This window comes from Myotis nattereri, assembly GCF_964212035.1.
Source record: "Myotis nattereri genome assembly, chromosome: 13".
Taxonomy (NCBI): domain Eukaryota; kingdom Metazoa; phylum Chordata; class Mammalia; order Chiroptera; family Vespertilionidae; genus Myotis; species Myotis nattereri.
The window spans coordinates 54,416,377-54,435,524 of record NC_138088.1 but is presented as its reverse complement, the minus strand read 5'-3'; the positions used below and the strand labels follow the sequence as shown (position 1 = coordinate 54,435,524).

General features: G+C 39.3%; 1 protein-coding gene across 1 annotated transcript in view; it reads left to right on the top strand.

Annotated features, from left to right (window-relative positions):
- The window catches only part of PDZD8 (PDZ domain containing 8), a 59,924-nt gene extending 40,994 nt beyond the window's left edge, over window positions 1–18,930 (top strand). Inside the window, exons 4-5 of the mRNA XM_081104800.1 lie at window positions 12,810–12,972; window positions 16,373–18,930. Of these exons, the coding sequence (XP_080960926.1) occupies window positions 12,810–12,972; window positions 16,373–18,570 (2,361 nt within the window). The 3' untranslated portion in view covers window positions 18,571–18,930. The remainder of the gene's footprint in view (window positions 1–12,809; window positions 12,973–16,372) is intronic.
- The last annotated feature ends 218 nt before the right edge of the window (window positions 18,931–19,148 follow it).

Sequence of the window (19,148 nt, the reverse complement as noted above, 5' to 3'; positions counted from 1 at the left end):
CTGCCAATGCCCACCATTTTCTGCACGCACCCCCTGGTGGTCCGCACATATCATAGTGACCAGTTGTTCAGTTCTGTTGTTCGGTCCATTCGCATATTAGCCTTTTATTACACTAGTATAGGATAGGATGTGAAGTAACTGAAGGAACTTTAAAATGAACAGGCCAAAGTAAAACTAGGAGGAAATTTTTATCTTCAAACAGACAAGTGGAAAGAGCAGCAACAACACGTAATTCATATGTCCTATAAATCATCTTTCCATGAGGTGTTGAGTGTTTCTCCACATAAATATTGAACATGAATAGAGTTTACAGTAGGTTTGGGGACAGCTGTGTTTTCCATTTGTAAGCATGTTGATTTACATTGATATTGGGTTGTACTAAACAAATAGGTGGTTATATTTGAAAGCTGTTTTATATAAACAGTATGCTCTATATTGGAGGAGATAAGGTTTTATTAATCATTGCAAATAAGACTACTTCTGGGTAATTCAGTATATTTCTTTAAAGATTATCAAGTGACCTTAGAGTATGGACAGATGGCTTGTTTTCTAAATGAATGATGTGTGAATTCTCTTTCATAAATTGAGCAACACTGAGACTATTGTTATAAGTCTAAGTAGGAAACCGTTGAGCATAAGGAAGTAGGTATCATGAAATAGAGATTTAATTTTTGTGATGCTATTTCATTTGTTAAATTTGAGGAAACCTGCATATTCTAACAAAATTGTAATTTCTATAAGATAAAAGTGATATATGTTTGGAAATTGGCATGAGCTATATATTTTTTGCCCAATTAAAGAAAACTTCAGAAAGCTATAAAGAAAATTGCAAAAGTCAACCATAATCTCACTAATCAGAGAAACCACTATTAACTTTATAGAAGAACTTTGTAAATCTAACCATACACACTGTTCACAGGGTATGTTTATGTTCTGTCTCTATATACATGTGTCATTGTTTTTATGTCTGCATTATATCCCATTGTGTATAACAATTTATTTAACCAATCACTCATTGATGAACATTTAGACTTTTTGCAATTTTTATGTGTTGTAAAGAAATCTGTAATGTCAGTGTATGTATATTCATGCATATTTATTTTTTAGTTGTGGTTTGGCACACTTTGATTTATTGGGGTGACATTAGTAAGGTTATATTAAATATTTTAGACTTTGTGGGCCAGTCACTGTCACAATTACTTAACTTAGCTGTTTTAACTTCTAAAGTAGCCAGAAACAACAGACAAACAAATGAGTGTGGGTGTTTTCCAATAAAACTTCTTTAAAAAGAGCGCACAGCCCTGGCTGGGTGGCTCGGTTAGTTGGAGTGTTGTCCTGTACACCAAGAGATTGCGGTTCGATTCCCTGTCAGGGCACACAACTAGGTTGTGGGTTTGATCCTCAGTTGGAGCATGTACTGGAAAAAAACTGATTCATGTTTTTTTCTCTCTCTCTCTCCCTTCTTCACGCTCTACAAATCAGTAAAAACATACCCTTGGGTGAGGATTAAATAAATAAATAAATTTTTTAAATGAAAACAGCCCATAGGCTATAGTTTGTCAGCCCCTGATCTAAGTTATTCCTTGGTCAAAGATTTTGCAAAAAAATAATGCGTATATAATTTTAAATTGAATTCCAGCTAGAATAAGTCTTCAGAGTAGGTAATAGTATTGTATCAATGTTAATTTTCTGACTTTGATAATCGTACTGTGATTATATAAGCAAATGTCCCATTTTAGGAAATACACACTTAAATATTTAGGGGTAAGGAGGCATCATGTCTGTAACTTATTTTCAAATGGTTCAGAAAACAATGCAGAGAGAGAGAGAGAGAAGCAAATGTAACAATTTGTTAACAATTGGGAAATCTGGATTCAGTATCAAAAGAAATCCTTTGTACTATTTTTGCAACTTTCTGTAAGTTTGAAATTATTTCAAGACAAAAAGTTATAAAAAGTTATATCTTGAAAGTAAATAGTCTGTCCCTAAGGCCCTCACACTTCCTTAGTAAGATGTAAATCACCCTGTAGAAATACAGTGATAATAATGTATGAAACTGAAGATTGACTTGGTGATTCAGAATCAGAGCTGTTTCTACTTGACAAAGGAATTGAAAAGGGCGAGTGTTCGACCCTGTTGTTTCCATAACAACCTCAGACTTTGCATACTTTTCAGAGCTTTATATTTCATGAAATGGTTGTATAAAATTTAAATTAGTTTTAAATCAAAACATTAGTGGAGACTTCAATCAGATTTAAAAAGAGAAAAGGAGAAACCTAAGTGTATTGCAGGGTAATCATTTGGATGTGATTACTTTCCTAACAGCCTTTGAACCTGGGCAGAGGATCGTTTTTATTCTTTAGACTTCTTAAGTCAGCAATATTTGTATAATGGACTTGACCTTTCAGTATATTTCTATGTCTTTATTATCTCTCAGATGAAGCGACCAAAGGATGCAGTCCTAATTATCACCCTGTTGCTTTAGAGACCAGGTGCTCACTCGGGTGGCTAAGCTGGCATTCTGTTTTGAAGATTGAGGGGCCTCATTTGTGTTTTCACACAGAAAGAAGTCTTCCTAGTTCACCTGAAGAGAGATCATGGAAGGGCCTGGATTGGGTTAGATATTCATTCCCATAGTTTCATAAAGGTTTTTATTGATTTTAGAGAGCAAGGGAAGAAGGATAGAGAGATAGAAGTATCATTGATTGGCTGCCTCCTGCATGCCCCCTACTGGGGATTGAGCCCACAACCTGGGCATGTGCTCTGACTGGGAATTGAACCAGCGACATCTTGGTGCATTGGTCAGTGCTCACCCACTGAGCCACGCCAGCTAGGCCCATAGTTCCTTTAATCTGACAACAACCTGGTGTGGTGGGATATTAGTACCCTCTTTTTACAAATAAGGCTCACAGAGGCTAAATCACTTGCCTGCAACCACACAAAAGTAGCCAACGTTAGAGCCAGAATGCAAACCCAGCGCTAAATACAAGCCATCCCAGACATTGCTGATTTTCTGTAAAACGGAATTTCGAATCTTCCCTACTCCCGAGGAGGGGCTGATTTCAGTATTTTTGTTTTTGTTTTTTTAACTATCCACTAAGAGGTGATTACTGAAAATTGAATTATTCTGCTAACAAAAAAAATGTTTACATGTAAAGTCCATGTGAGAGAATTTAAGATATATTTAGTATGTACTGTTTAAATATGTCCCTTAAAGATTTCTTTTTTAAAAATATAATTTTTGCCATTATTTAGGACAGGGGCATGAAAATGTATCCTATAGCAGCACTTCTCTTTACCTAACAGATTCTTTTTCATTTATCTGGCTTATGAGTTTAAGAACTGTTCTGACTTAAACCTTTTTGAATTAAACTTTAATGGCAGGTCTTTGAAAAGTTCTGTGGGAGTTGATAGTAATTTTTAGACCAAGAGATACCATATGTCTGTTTCAAGAGTTATACTTCCTGTGGGGCAGGGGGGAGAACCTGGACAGCCATGTACATCCGAATTGAGTCTGCTGATAAGGGGCAGTTTCCAAGAAGATAGCTAATAAATATAGTATTTCCTTTTTTCTGTTAGAGTGACGGACCAAATGGAAGATGATTAAGAACTTAGCTGCATCTATGGAAGCAACAGTACATAGGTACCCACTAGTTGAAGGTCCCATGAAATATTTCAGTTTGCTTCTTCTGCGCTGTTAAAACTGCTTTTAATGAAAAGTAGGTTAGATTGATACAGAGTGACCCTTCAGAGACGCAGTATTTTCTTTCTTTTCATAAGTGTTTTCTTTTTTCATTCTAGAACCTAGAAATTGTTTTAACATTTTAGAATTATAAATATTTTTTGAAGTTTTATTTTTTTTAGCCAAACCGATGGCATTGCTAGGAAGCAAGATTTTAAATGCTCTCAGAATTAGAACTTACCAAAATGTGCTTTGTACACAGAAATCGAGTAATAGTACTAGAATTCTAACTCCTTCACTTCAGAATTGAGCTAAAGGTTATTTCATACTCAAGCTTGTTTGTGGAGAGAGAAAGGAAGAGAGGAGGAGGTCGAGCAGGGGAGAAAATGAATATGAACAAGGACATATGCATCTCCTTGTCAGTGTTTATCATGGCACTAATGGAGTTAGTATGATCATCAATTTGGGTTCTAATTTTTAAAGGTGATTGATTGTAATATATGAAATCTGGCCCTGGATCTTCAATAGCCTTGTTGCTGCTTCCAGTTGAGATGGACAGTAAGCTGTTGGTCCCTAGCCTGGCAGTAATTTGTGCCCTGTAACCATAATCACATTGATCCAATATCTGGTGTTCAATAAAATGGCCAGAAAATTACATCTCTTACACATTCTGTGCTGAGCTTGTTGTGCATAGAAGTTCCCCTTGCAACAGCTTGATAATTTATCCTATGTAATAAAAGCCTAATACGCTAAGTGTCCAGTCATCCATTCAACCAATGAAACATAATATGCTAATGATATGCTAAGGCTGCTCAACCGCTTGCTATGATGTGTACTGACCACCAGGGGGCAGACGCTCCGACTGTTAGGTTAGCTTACTGCTGGGGTCCGGCCGATCAGGACTGAGCGAGACCTGGACATGCCCTGGAGCCCTCCCGCGGTCCCTCCCTGCTGGCCAGCCTCTTACAGCCCTTCCCAGCCCTGATCGTGCACCAGTGGGGTCCCTCAGCCTGGCCTGCACCCTCTCGCATCCGGGACCCCTCGGGGGATGTCGAAGAGCTGGTTTTGGCCCCGTCCCACAGGCCAGGCTGAGGGACTCCACTGGTGTACAAATTCATGCACCGGGCCTCTAGTGGTTAAATAAAGTATGTTGTAGCCATCTACCTTGACCAATATTCTGTCATAATGATAAAATTTTTAAAAATGTTTAGTGCTATGGTTTTTTTGTAACTGGAAAATAAAATACGGTTTTCATTTATTTTCAATAATTTAAAAGGCTAGGTATAAAATGTGATTGTAATCAATGCATACTTTAGTAAAAATATGTTAATGTATACTTTATATGTATAATGAGTATATTTTCATTCAAAATGTAAATTAAAGTTAATTTTGAAACTATAAAAGTAAATATTTTTTATATTTTCCTAAGTAATTTCTAAAATATTCAAAATATTTGTCAAAATTAAAGTATAATAAATGAATTCCAATTAACTTGTCAATAACTGTCAAATAAGCACATTTAAATAAAGCTCACTTTAACATTTGAAATATAATTAAATCTTATTTAATGTTTTCATAAAAATGAGACTTACTATTCTAGCATTTAATGTCCATCCATTAGCCAATGTAAAGAATTTATGTCATGCTTTATTATGTTTGATCTTGATCTAAATATGTACAAATCTGTATATATAAAAGACTAATATGTGAAGTGTTCCCATGGGAATTTGACATGGAGACCAGTTCTGTCGCTCACTATGACATGTGCTGACCACCTGGGGGCAGCACAGAACGAAGGAAGGCCCTGGCCAGCTGCCAGGGAAGAGAGGCCCCGGCCGGCAGCTGGGAGGCCCCAGTCGGCCCTGATCACCAACCAGGCCTAGGGACCCTACCATGCACGAATTTCATGCACCAGGCCTCTAGTTTAATATAAAAGTTGTTCTAGTTTTAGAAATCTTAATCTGTCCATTGTAATTCAGAGTTTGGGGATAAATCTTTAACTGCACTAACCATAATTGCCTAGGTTCTTAATATTCAGAATGTAATTGCCATGTCCCAAAGCAAGCTAAGTAAAGATGATCTGTACAGTGGCCCATCAGAACGTTGATTTTTAGTCACCTGGAAATACTTAGCATGTAGAGTTTTGGTTATTTTGACCTAAGACCCAGGATAACAAGGTTAAACAGGGAAGAGAAACTACACTAACACAGCTCTTTTCAAAAATGTGTCACCATGCTTTCAAAAAAGGAAACTCCTATAGGAAGCTCTTCTGTTATTCCAGGCCATCACTGCCCTGAAGTCATCCAGTCCTGGCCACCTGAAAAGAGCTGTATTAGCTCTTGTACGCATCCTTCAGTGTTAAATATGTTTTTTAGGAATGTCTTCTCTGCTCTATACAGTCACACAAGTATTATCGTAATTATTTGTTCATGCCTAGCTTTCCTGCTGAAGCCAGGGAAGCTCATCTGTGATGTTCACAGCTCTACTTCCCACACCCAGCACACAGTGCCTTAAGCATTTGAATGAGTGGATCAAGTAGTGCATTTCTGTCCATAACTTTTCTCTCTCGGTAGCTTTGCTATGGGTTACGTTAAAGTGTTTCTTAGGTCAACATTGATCTTTCTGAAAATGTTGCTATGCTATCAGTTTGTGGATAGATGTTAGAGAATACACCGATGTGTCTGAAGGTTATGGGCATCTTTTTTTATAATTATATATATATATATGGAGAGAGAGAGAGAGAGAGAGAGAGAGAGAGAGAGAGAATTCTGATAGGAGAGATATTGATTTACATTATGGGCCAGGAAGACTGGGAATGGTTATCTGCATTTAAAAGCCTGCTGTTAAAAGTTCAGTTTTATACTGGCATCAGGTACATATGTATTCAAATTAGTGTGTTATTTCTCCCTTCCCTGCCCTACTACTTTACCAAAATAGTCCTCATAATGTCTTTTTCAGAAACTTATTTAATGAAAGAATGCTCAAAAGTATACCTGGACACAGTAATTTCAGGTCTTTCACTTAATGGCTCTTTATGTTTTGTTGTTTTTGTGTGTTGCTGTGGGTTTTTCTTTTTTTGCTCAATGTAACAAGCTTGTATAGGAGAGAATAGTTTGTAAAAGAGTTCTATTGATATGTTATTAAAATACATCCTCTTTTTGTCTGTTGTATAAAATTGTGTTCATGTTAGGAAGGGATTGAAAAATCGATGTTGTTTTTTTCCCAGGTGAAAATAAGGTATCCCACCTGGGCCCAAGAAAGACTGGAAGGGATGTCAGAGTGTGTGAGAGCTCTTAAAGGCAATCTTGGTGTTTTTACTAAATTGCTCTCCACAAGATAGATGTGCATATACAGCTAGAAGTTTTTAACCTGTGACTGACGTTATTGGTAAAGTTAAATGCAGGGTCTGCAATCTTGTGTGTATTGACTCATGATTCGGCTCTTGTAATTGCTGCTTAGTATGTGTCAGAAATTCTTCACAATTGATAAACTTTGTTGTATCAAAAAATGCTAGAAATGGTATTTTTACTCCAATAGAAAGCTGCCTTTTGGTTTCAACAAAATTCAGGCCAGTTGACACAGGCAAAGCCACAGAGAAAATACTTTACATCCTTTATAGTGTATTTTACCTTTATAATGTTTTGGTAGCTTTCTAGTTTGACAAATACAGCAATTTGAGTTTAATGAGAGTTTGTATGTAACAGTCTGTAACACAGTGCCTGGTAAGCTAGAACCTGTTTGAAACAGATACCAACTAAAACTAGCTTAAGCAAAAAAGGGATATTTATTCTGAGGGTACCATGGTAGTTTCATGGGCACCATGGGTGGTGTCAGGGCCACTGTTCAAGGTTGTGTGGATTAGGCTCTGCATAGCCTTTAGCAGGTGTGTAGCCAGTCCTTAGAAACAAACCGGAACCAGAGACCAAATCCCTGTCAGGCCTCTTTCCTTTCTGCTCCTAGCTGTTTATGTGCTTTATTCATCTGCAGATGCCTTTCTCCACTTCCCAGTTTGTAAGAAGATGCCTACAGCTACGTTTATCTATTCCATTTAAGGAATCTTTAAATCTAAATCCCCACCATGTGGGAAGGAAGTCTGATTAACCAGCTTGGCTCAGGTGTATGCCCCTGGACCGTCTCATGAGGCAGAGCAGAACCATCTTATATAATAAAAGCCTAATATGCAAATTGACCGAACTGCAGAACGACTGATGGAACCAGTCGCTATGATGTGCACTGACCACCAGGGGCAGACACTCGGGAACAGGCCCCAGGCCAGCCAAGGCAGTTGCCAGTGGGGGGCCCCCGATTGCCCTGCAGGTCGCTCCACAGAAGGAGGCGACTGGCGGCAGCAATGCGGGACGGGGCCAGCGAGCAGGTAGCACCAGGCTGGCCAAGGTGGGTGCCAGTGGGGGCCCCTTGATCACCCCACCAGTTGCCCCACAGATCATCCCTGATCACCAGCCAGGCCTAGGGACCCTACCTGTGCACGAATTTTGTGCACTGGGCCTCTAGTCCTATATAATAAAAGGGTAATAAGCAAATTGACCAAACAGCGAATGACCGGTCGCTATGACACGCACTGACCACCAGGGGGCAGGCACTCAACGCAGAAGCTGCCTCCTGATGGTCAGTGTGCCCCCACACTGGGGGAGCACTGCTCAGCCACAAGCCGGGTTGATGGCTGGTGAGCACAGCAGCCCACCTCTGCAGCAGTGGTAAGGATGTCCAACTGATGGGGAGTGGGCCTAAGCTGTCAGTCAGACATTCCCCGAGGGCTCCCAGACTGCAAAAGGGCATAGGCGGTACTGAGGGGGACCCCCCCACCACCAGGTGCACAGATGTTGTGTACTGGGCCTCTAGTATTATATAAGCAAGGCTATTCCCACTATACCCTACTGAAGATTAAAGGGGGAGAGCTTAGCAAACAGTGCCTGGTTTAGTAAGCTTATAGTAAGTGTTGAATAAGTATTATCAATTTCATCTATATATATAAAAGGCTAAGTGACCGACTGGACATATATCCGACTGACCGACCGGCCAACCAGTACATATGATGCGCACTGACAATTTAAAAATAAACATTGACTCGCACATGCACAATATTTGTCCCTGTCTGACACTAGCCTCCCACTTAAATTAATTCGAAGACAGTTTCCCATGATGCCAGCATTGCGATGACTATTAATGAATCACAAGGACAAACTTTACACAGAGTAGGAATATTCCTACCTGAACCCGTTTTCGGACATGGTCAGTTATATGTTGCTTTCTCTCTCGAGTTCGAACAGTATGTGACGTTAAAGTTGTAAATACTTCGTTGCAAGGGAAATTGGTCAAGTGCTCTGAAAGTGTTTTTACTCTTAATGTGGTATACAGGGAGATATTAAAGTAAGTTTAATCAATTTATCAGTCATTGTTTTTATCAATGTTGTTTTTATATCAGGTCTTTATTGTTATATCATGTCTTTGTTATAGTTTATTTATTAATCAATATATATTTTCATATACATTTTACTAATTTTCTTTCATCTCTGACACTTCTATTATAGAGAAAGGGCGAATAGCAATATTAAAATATTTCTTCTAATTAATTTCCTTTCAATGTGCATGAATCCATGCACCGGGCCACTAGTGTCTTTTATAAAATATCAGTCATGTCACAAAATACAAATTTAAGGAACATGTTTATTGCAAATAGATATTAATAGATGTTTGTAAACTCTATACATTTATTGCAAGAAAACATTGTGGGAACTTTTATCTATTAGCTAATCAGTATGTATGACTCTGATATGTTCGGTGAAAGTGATGTTCTCTCATAATCTTGATAAGAATTTTCTCTCCCATTAACTTTCAACTGGTATCATCATGATGGTTTTATCTTTCAAATGTGCCCTGAACTCTTGTCTCCATCTCTTTGCTCTAACAGTGTTACCATGGCCTACAAATGATAGCTGCTCCTAACCCATCCCACACTTTGCCCAACTCCAAGATTATTTGTTCAAATTCTTCTCATGCTTTAAGATATAACCTATATGTGTCTCCTTTAGATGAAGCCTTTCCCAGACCACTCACCCAGAGGCAGTCTTCACTCCCCCGAATTCCCATTACATTGTTTGTTATCCATACATGCCTGTGGTACATTGTGCTTCAGTCTTAGAATATAGTTTATTCTTTGAAACAATTCTAACTAATATTTAGATACTGGCCATGATGCTTCCAACCCTCTGACAAAAGTAGGGTCCTTGTGCTCTGAGCAGCCTCAGGACCCTGGAGTTTATATAACTTAAATAGCCATAGATCTGGACTTGAAGGACTTGGCCTAAAACTTCCAGGCAAATTCCATGGACATAGCCGCCCAATAGTTGTTTCAAAGGGGAGGGGTGTTGTGAGCCCATTTATTACCTCCTCTGCGACAGAAATCTCTATCCTTCCTTGGGACACAGAGGAACCAGGTTTTCTTCATTCTCTAACAGAAACAATAAGATTTGGAGTGACAAGTTCTATAGACGTTAATTTTTCCTTAATCCTCATTTACCTTTTGGAACAGGGGAGCCCCCAGATTTCTGTAGAACCTAAAAACATCCAATCGACTTATGAAAAAGGAAGCTATTGCATGATGATTGTTGGTTTGCATGATGATTTAACTGAAAGCCTCCCATCCATACTCTATTCCACTATTTGTTACCACATTTTGTTTTCACTTTCATTCCCCTCCCCCACCTCTTCTCTCTTTTATTAAAGATTTCATGATCAGCAACCCAAAGGACAGTATTGTTTCATGTTCATCTTTTCTTTACTATGCTTTTATTTGTCCATAAAAAAATGTTTTCTCTCCTTTTATGGCCCCTTCTTTTTCCTTTCATTTGATATGTCTTTAGTCTACTGCACAGGAGAAACTTTCTAAAGGGATGAAAACTTATAATTTTGTGAAAAAAGTAGATATTTAACAATATCAGTATCATCTCTACTATTTGGACGTAAATACCATGTTTGAGTTCATTATCCTTCTAGTGCAGGGGTGGGCAAACTTTTTGACTCGAGGGCCACAATGGGTTCTTAAACTGGACGGGAGGGCCGGAACAAAAGCATGGATGGAGTGTTTGTGTGAACTAAACATCATTACATAAAAGGATGCGGTCTTTTTTTTTTTTAGTTTTATTCATTTCAAACAGGCCGGATCCGGCCCGCGGGCCGTAGTTTGCCCACAGCTGTTCTAGTGTGTTTGAACTAAATGTTGACATTAGTCACCTTCTTTGTCTTTTCTAATAAGATAGTTTTTTAATCATAAAATTATTTTAGCTTCTCTCCAATCTTGATCCTATAAAAGTAAATTAATACTTGAATGACATGATAGTTTAAGTATTCTAATGTCCTTAATTTATGTTTATTTCATGTTTGCCTCATGTCTTTAGCTGTATATTTTCATTCATTGCTTTTTAAATTTCCTTTTGCATCCCCATTTTTGACTAGTGCTTAGTCTTACTAAATAGTAATAAACACTGAAGCTTTTCATAGCTCCACATTTACTATGGATATCTCATTTTACCGGTCACATTTAGAGAAGTTAACATTTGCCTAAAATCATAGGCAAGGATTATTGTAGAAATTATGTGTCACCCCTAAATATTTCAGTATGGACCTTCTAAGTATAGGACTTTTACATAATCGTTACCACACATTACAAAATTAAAATTTCCCTAATGTCACTAATTTTCAGTTTCTATTAAAACACCCCCAATGTCCCACAAATGTTTTTTGTAGCTTTTCCCCTAAACTAGGATCTCATCAAAATGCAAACACTACATTGGGTTTTTTGCCTTTTTAAAAAAATCTAAACCAGACCCTCTAACTTTGGGGGCGGGGCAATTTCTCTAATCTGATCCTTGTACATTTATTAACTGGCTTCTTTTTGGTAGAGTGGGGTTGGGGAAAACTTCCCTTCAACTGGGTGCTTAATATGCAAACAAATGGATGGATGAATTTGAGAGCTAACTGCAGAAGCAGTACTTATGTAAATTTTGCATTTAAAGTGAAAGCTATATTGTTGAAAGAAAACAAAACCTCCAAGAAAAACAAAAGGCTATATAAGACAGAAAATGAGCTATAAATAATATTTAGTCATTTTTAGCCTTTAGAAGCACCTACCTTGATGGCTTTATTAGAATTAGAACATGAGTAAAATAGCTATCAACTTTGATGGTAGCGTTTAGAAGGTAGAAGTGTACAAAGAGAAGATGTAACAAGGGAAGGATAGAAGTCCTAATATCAAGAGGGATATTGTCTATAGTTGATGAAATAAGACACAGGGATGTACAGGTACTAAAGTTATAGCGACACTGAGCAACTAAAAACAGCGATGTAACTACTATAATTGGGGGAAGGAAAATGGGCTGACGTCCTGATCTGTTATGGTAAGAAGTCAACAAACACTCTGAAATTTCATATATTCAGAACTGATGCGTTATCCAGAGGGAAAAAGTTAATCCCTGCAACAGTTAAAAACAAACGAAGTTTAAAGGTGGCCGCTCCGGCATCGGGGTGGAGGGTTCAAGTACACTGGAAAACCAAGGGCTGTCTGAATGGCTCAACAGTGGCCTGTATGTTTATGTATCTTTAGACAAAAAATGGCATAGTCAAGGTTTTGCTGCTTTATTGTTAATAGCTTTAATAAGATATAATTTAAATACAGTAAGTTCACTAACTGCAATTGGTGAATTTCGGTAATTGTATACAGTTACATAACCTTCACCCCAATCAAGGTATAGAATGTTTCTTTCATCTTGAAAACTTTGTGCTACTTGCCTTCAATATTCAGCCCCCCAACCTCTTGTCCTTGGTAAGTATGCATCTACTTTCTGTCACTTTAATTTTGCTTTTCTAGAATTTACTACAAATTGAATCCTAGCGTATAGCGTCTTTTATGTTTGACTCGTTTCATTCAGTACACCTCTGAGGTGTATCTGTGTTGTGTGTACTGTCACAACAAAGATTTTCCTCCTCCTATTTGTCTGTACTAGTCATTGTGGTACAAAAGTCAGCATCAACCGTAGTGCTCTGCATTCATGTTTTCTCACTCTCTACTCTGAATCCATTAAATATCTTCATTTTTTTCTCTTTATCAAAGGTTGAATTAATTAAAGGGAATTTACAAAGTGTTGGACTTACTCTTCGTCTTGTCCAGTCAACTGACGGGTATGCCGGGCACGTCATCATTGAGACTGTGGCCCCAAACTCACCTGCTGCACTTGCTGATCTTCAGCGAGGAGATCGACTGATTGCTATTGGAGGTAATTATGCTAATATGCAGTATAGTTTACATTTACAGAGAAAGTAGAGAGTAGCTGTGGGAGTTCTCCTCTCTCCTTTATTTTCATAAGCACATTACTTTTATAATAGAAAGTAGTAACTTTATTATAAAAATCTGAAAAAAGCCTTAAAATTTAATTTAAAACACACATGCCATATGACACTTAGGATACAAAGCTATAAAATAAACCTCAGCTGTTACTTGTTTGACATAACAGTTACTCTTTCCCATCTGAAAACCACAATTCAGTATACATTTTTTAATATTCACACACCCTGTTTTTGTTTTGCCTACAGGATAAAATTAATTTTTTTTTTAATTCTCACCCAAGGACATTTTTTCCAGTGATTTTTTAGAGAAAGTAGAAGGAAAGAAGAGGTGGGGGGGGGGGGCAGATCGATGTGAGAGAGACACACAGATTGGTTGCCTCCCACACATGCCCCAATTGAACTGGGGATCAAACCTACAACCCAGGTACATGCCCTTGACTGGGAATCAAACCTGCAACCTTTCGGTGAGCAGACTGATGCTCTAACCATTAGAATACACTGGCTAGGGTGTAAAATTAATTTTTTTCTTATGTACTTTTTTGAAAGGTTTTTGTTTTTAATTACACAAGTAGTAAATATTATCAAAAATAAATCTAAGCAATATAAATGTATGCTGAGTGGAAAAATATATCTACCATTTGTAAAAATATATTTATTGAGATAAGGGGCAGGTGTGATATACATTAATTTTTTATAGCTATAATTCATTTATGTGGTTCTATAATAATTTTTTAAGTATTTAGTAATGGGATTGGTGGCAGTTGAAAGAAGATTAACAAAATGGTTGCTATATTTGAAACTCAATAATGGAGTTCATTTTACTATTTCCTCTATATTTGCATATATTAGAAATATTCCAAAAGAAAAGGAATCCCACCCTGGCCAGTTTGGCTTGGTAGTTAGAGTGTTGGCCCTCGTACTCAAAGGTCCAAGTTTGATTCCTGGTCAAGGGCATGTACCTGGGTTGCAGACCTCATTCTGGCCTGGGTCCGGGCGTGTGCAGGAGGTAACTGATCAATGTGTCTCTCACATGGATGTTCCTTTCTCTCTCTCTCTCTCTCTCTCTCTCTCTCTCTCTCTCTCTCTCTCTCTCTCCTCTCCCCCCCCCCACCCCCCACCCCCGCCCCCTCCACTTTCTCTAAAAATCAACGGAAAAAAATATCCTCAGGTGGATTAACCAAGTGAACTGGAACTTTGACAGAACTGACAGATGAGTAGGGAGTCCACTATCTGGATCTGTGTCAGGTGAACAGAGGGTGGCACATTGATTCTCACGTAGTAGTGAGGACAGGAGCATGAGAAGGTCAAAGAGGGTTTTTAACTACACTGACTTTGTAGTGTCAAAGAAACATCAAGGTGGTGATACCCAGAGGTAGTTGGGAATGTAGGACAAAAGGGAACAAGGAAAAGTCGATAGCTAAAACTCCTGAAATGGATATAATCCAGGAAGAGAGCAGAAAGACAGAGAAAACTAATGATAGAAAAAACCATGGGAATGTTTGCATACAAGGGGCAGATTAGGTGGAGAAAAAGCAGAGGAGGGATCATCTGAGCCCAGTTAGTACAGTGTCATGAAAATGGTTTTAAAGCAGGAGGAAGGGAATAAAAGTATGAGCAAGGATAATTGATGGAGCAAAGGGCTGAAGGAGATGGTTAGGGGGCGAGTAGGATTCAGAGTACAACGAAAGGAATACTCCCTTCTCTGAGATAGCTTAATAGTAAAAATGACTGGCAGGAAGAAAAGGTGACCTCTTGTTGATCTTTTCAGTAAACTAGGTGATGTCATCCACAGAAGAAAAAGCAGGAAGGGTGGACTTCAGGGGATTGGGGGAGGTTTGAAGCTGGTGTTTTAGAAACTCAGTTGTTTGGAGACCATTCAACAGAATGCTAAGGCAGCACTGAACACTATGCTGAAGACAGAGACGATAACTTTGGGCTGGATCAGGTAGTCATCTCAGGAGAAAAGGGAGGTGGCGGGGCTAACAGAGCTGGGAATCAGAAAGACAAGTAGATGTAGAAGAGGAAAAGTCCAGGGCAAGAGAATAGAAAATCTTGATGTGAACATCACTGAAATCTTGAGACTGAGGTCAAGGAGAAAAGCAAGTGCTATCAGGAGAACCATCTGGGTCAGGAGAGCGAAGGAGGAATGATTAGGTCTGGAAATTACCTTGAAACAGTTCAGTGAGCAGACAGAATTGTCACAGGTGGGAAATAAGAGATTGTGACCAGAAATTAATTTCCAAGTGAAAGATATTTGCTGTGGTCAAGTTCCCAGTGATAACCAGGTCTAAAGCAAGGTCTTACTTCCTGGGCAGCTGAAGTAGGAGAGGATATAGGCTGAGGAACTCTATAGTCAGGTTATTAGATGGGGCTGATGTTACTTTGATTTATTTAGGATGGCCCTAAGACCTTTGGAAAGCAAAGACCTGTCTCACCTTTCTCTAAGTCCTACAGAAAGGGATAGCTTGGGTAAGTACTGTTTGGGGGAGGGTAGTGAAAGGGCAGGAAACAAATAGAGCCTGTAATGATACACCTAGAAGATGGCTAGCTGGAAGAACATACTAGAAGCTGCTGGCTCTGATTGTCTTGGGGAAGGAAGAGTATTGCTGGAGATAGAGGTCGAAGGGAGATCTCTTCTAGTATACATCTTTTGTACCCTTTGAATTTTGAATTATGTTAATGTAGCACCTATTAGAAAATAGTAAAATGAAAACTTAAGATAGGTATTATCAATGTAGGTGTAGATAGTAACCAACTTGTTTAACTGTAAAGCAACTTATGCCTGCCTTATTCTTTCTGGTCCTGAAAAGGATTAGTTTAATGGGTAAAGCTACTAAAAAGAATCTGTAAAAGAGTACATTATTCATAATATAGTATTTTGCAGTTTATTTCAAACATCAGTCTCTTACTTTGACCCAATTGCTTGTAATCCCTGGTATATTTTGGGATTTCCTGCAATAAAATCAGTTTCCCATCATTCTAAGTCTGGTTTAACCATTAATAAAATCCTTATTAGGTGTCACTCTGCTCACTTTAAACTGAGAAATAGTGTCATTTGAACGTAGGAAGGAATGGGAAGCAGTTGGGAGTTGCCAGCTTGGCACCCTTCTAAGGATTTTCGTGTCATCATTTGGTTTGAATAAGTAAACATTTCTAGAATATCCAGGGTTTGAGAATCGGCACACAGATGCATCCAAAAGCCAATCATATATTTTGGAGGTTTCCCTATTACTTTTCGTTAAATATCATGAGTTAATGGCAATTATATATAGCAATTTAGGTCATTCTCATTGCAGTAATTTGTATTTCCCTTTCAAAATTTTAAAACAGGTGTGAAAATCACATCTACACTGCAGGTGCTGAAGCTGATCAAGCAGGCCGGCGACCGCGTCCTGGTGTACTATGAGAGGCCTGTGGGCCAGGGCCACCACAGTGCAGCGCTGCAGGATCATTTCAGTCAACTGGAAGAAAACTTTCTGTCAGGCTCATGCCAACCACATTATGAAGAGGACACTGGGTTGGCAGTAGACACTGAAAGCAGAGACCTGGATTTGGAATTTGAAGACTTGGCGAGTGATGTCAGAGCACAAAATGAGTTCAAAGATGAGGCACAGTCAGCAAGTCTTAGTCCCAAACGTACTCCAACGACACCTTCTGTTAGACCCCTTGGAACGATATCACCAGTTTTAAATCGTAAATTAGCTACAGGAAGTCACCCACCACCACCCAAACTCCCATCCAAAGAAGGAAACAAACCTTTAGCCCCAAAACCTTCTGAGACAACAGACCCAGCACAAGTGTCAAAACCCACCCAGGGATCCACTCTCAAACCACCCGTGCCACCACGACCGCAAGTGAAAGCTCCTTTGCCTTCTGCAGATGCCCCAGGTCAGGCGGAACCAGATGTTCTTGAAAAGCCAGAAAAGGCACTGCCACCTCCTCCTGCAGATAAACCTGCTGAAAAGCAAGCGAAAAATGTGGATCACATGGAAGATGCAGCTGCATCTAAGCAGTCTTCAGCGAAGCAGGAAGTGGGGAAAGACTTGCCCGCAGAAAGTTCCTGCCCTCCTAAGGACAGTTCGGATGACCCTCAAACGTGGGAGTCTTCAGAAATTCACTATCGTAATAAGCTAGGGAAATGGACAAGAGCCAGAGCCACCTGCTTCTTCGACATAGAAGCCTGCCACCGGTACTTAAACCTCGCCCTGTGGTGCAGGGATCCTTTCAAGTTGGGGGGGCTCATCTGTTTGGGGCATGTGAGCCTGAAACTTGAAGAGGTGGCTTTAGGATGCCTCACTACATCAAACATGGAGTACCTTTCCAAGTTCAGACTGGAAGCCCCAACACCCAAGGCCATGGTCACGAGAACCGCACTCCGCAATCTGAGTATGCAAAAGGGATTCAATGACAAATTTTGCTTTGGTGACATTACTATTCACTTCAAATATTTGAAAGAAGGAGAAGTGGACCACCACCTAGTTACTAACTTGGAAAAAGAAAAAGAATTTCATTTGGTCGAAGAGGTTTCTGCCCTGCCGAAAGAGGAGCCCTTAGTGGGACAGATGGGCTTAACAGAAAATAAACACAGTTTCCAGGACACTCAGTTCCAGAACCCAACGTGGTGTGATTACTGCAAGAAAAAAGTCTGGACTAAAGCCGCTTCCCAGTGTATGATCTGTGCTTATGTTTGCCATAAGAAATGCCAGGAAAAGTGTCTCGCCGAGATTCCTCTCTGTGGAGCGACTGAGAGGCGGATAGACCGGACCCTGAAAAACCTCAGGCTGGAAGGACAGGAGACCCTCCTGGGCCTGTCTGCCCGTACTGACGCTGAAGTTAGCAAGTCCGTCACTAGAACCACAGGCTTGACGAGGCACATCATCAATACTAGCTCTCGTCTGTTGAACCTGCGTCAAGTCTCTAAAACTCGCCTCTCTGAACCAGGAACCGATCTAGTAGAACCTTCACCAAAACACACCCCCAACACGTCGGACAATGAAGGCAGCGACACAGAGGTGTGTGGTCCAAACAGTCCTTCTAAACGGGGAAACAGCACAGGAATAAAGTTAGTAAGGAAGGAGGGTGGTCTGGATGACAGCGTCTTCATTGCAGTTAAAGAAATTGGCCGTGATCTGTACAGGGGCTTGCCGACAGAGGAGAGGATCCAGAAACTCGAGTTCATGCTGGATAAACTGCAGAATGAAATTGATCAAGAGCTGGAACATAACAATTCCCTTGTTAGAGAAGAAAAAGAGACAACCGATACGAGGAAAAAATCTCTTCTTTCTGCTGCTTTAGGTAAATCAGGTGAAAGACTACAAGCTTTGACACTTCTGATGATCCACTACAGAGCAGGCATCGAAGATATCGAATCTTTAGAAAGTCTGACCTTAGACCAGCACCCCAAAAAAATAGGCAAGTACACAGATGACCCAGAAGAAGACTTTGATAATGAAATAACCCAACTAATAGACGCTCAGCCATTCAGCAGCATTTCAGATGACTTATTCGGCCCATCTGAGTCTGTGTAACAGACCCGTCTAATCTTTCAAGCAATTGGGGAAAAGTATCTAAAGTACCACAGATAAAACCATGTTTAAACCCCCTTATAATGCACTTCGGCCTGCTTCTCCACAGTTACTTGCTTGTGTTAATAAGAATGAAAAGGTTGTTCCAGCGAAAACATGACCAGCTCACTAAATTGGTTGTTTCAGATTGCATTTATAGCTCTGCTTTTTGGGTTTATACTTGGAATTTATTTTTACTAATTTATTTTTAACTTTTTCTAATTATGGAATTATGTAAGCTGACTTTTCATGTTTATGTTTGTTGTCTCATTGTGCTATTTTTCTTTCTCTTTTTTGAATTAGTGTTAAATTGGATACTGTCCAGATTCTTGTAATGTTTTTATTTCTATCACGGTTGTAACAGATTGTTGCATGCCCAAATTGACAGCAGCAATCATTGAGGGAACAGTTTTTGAATCTTTGTGTTATGAAGTTTGTCATCCTACTTGAGATTTTTATTATTTTGGGGTCCTGGGGGGTGCTTTTTGTTTTTGCCAAATGTAACACGAAAGCAGACACTATGGCTTTAGTCAGTTACGCTG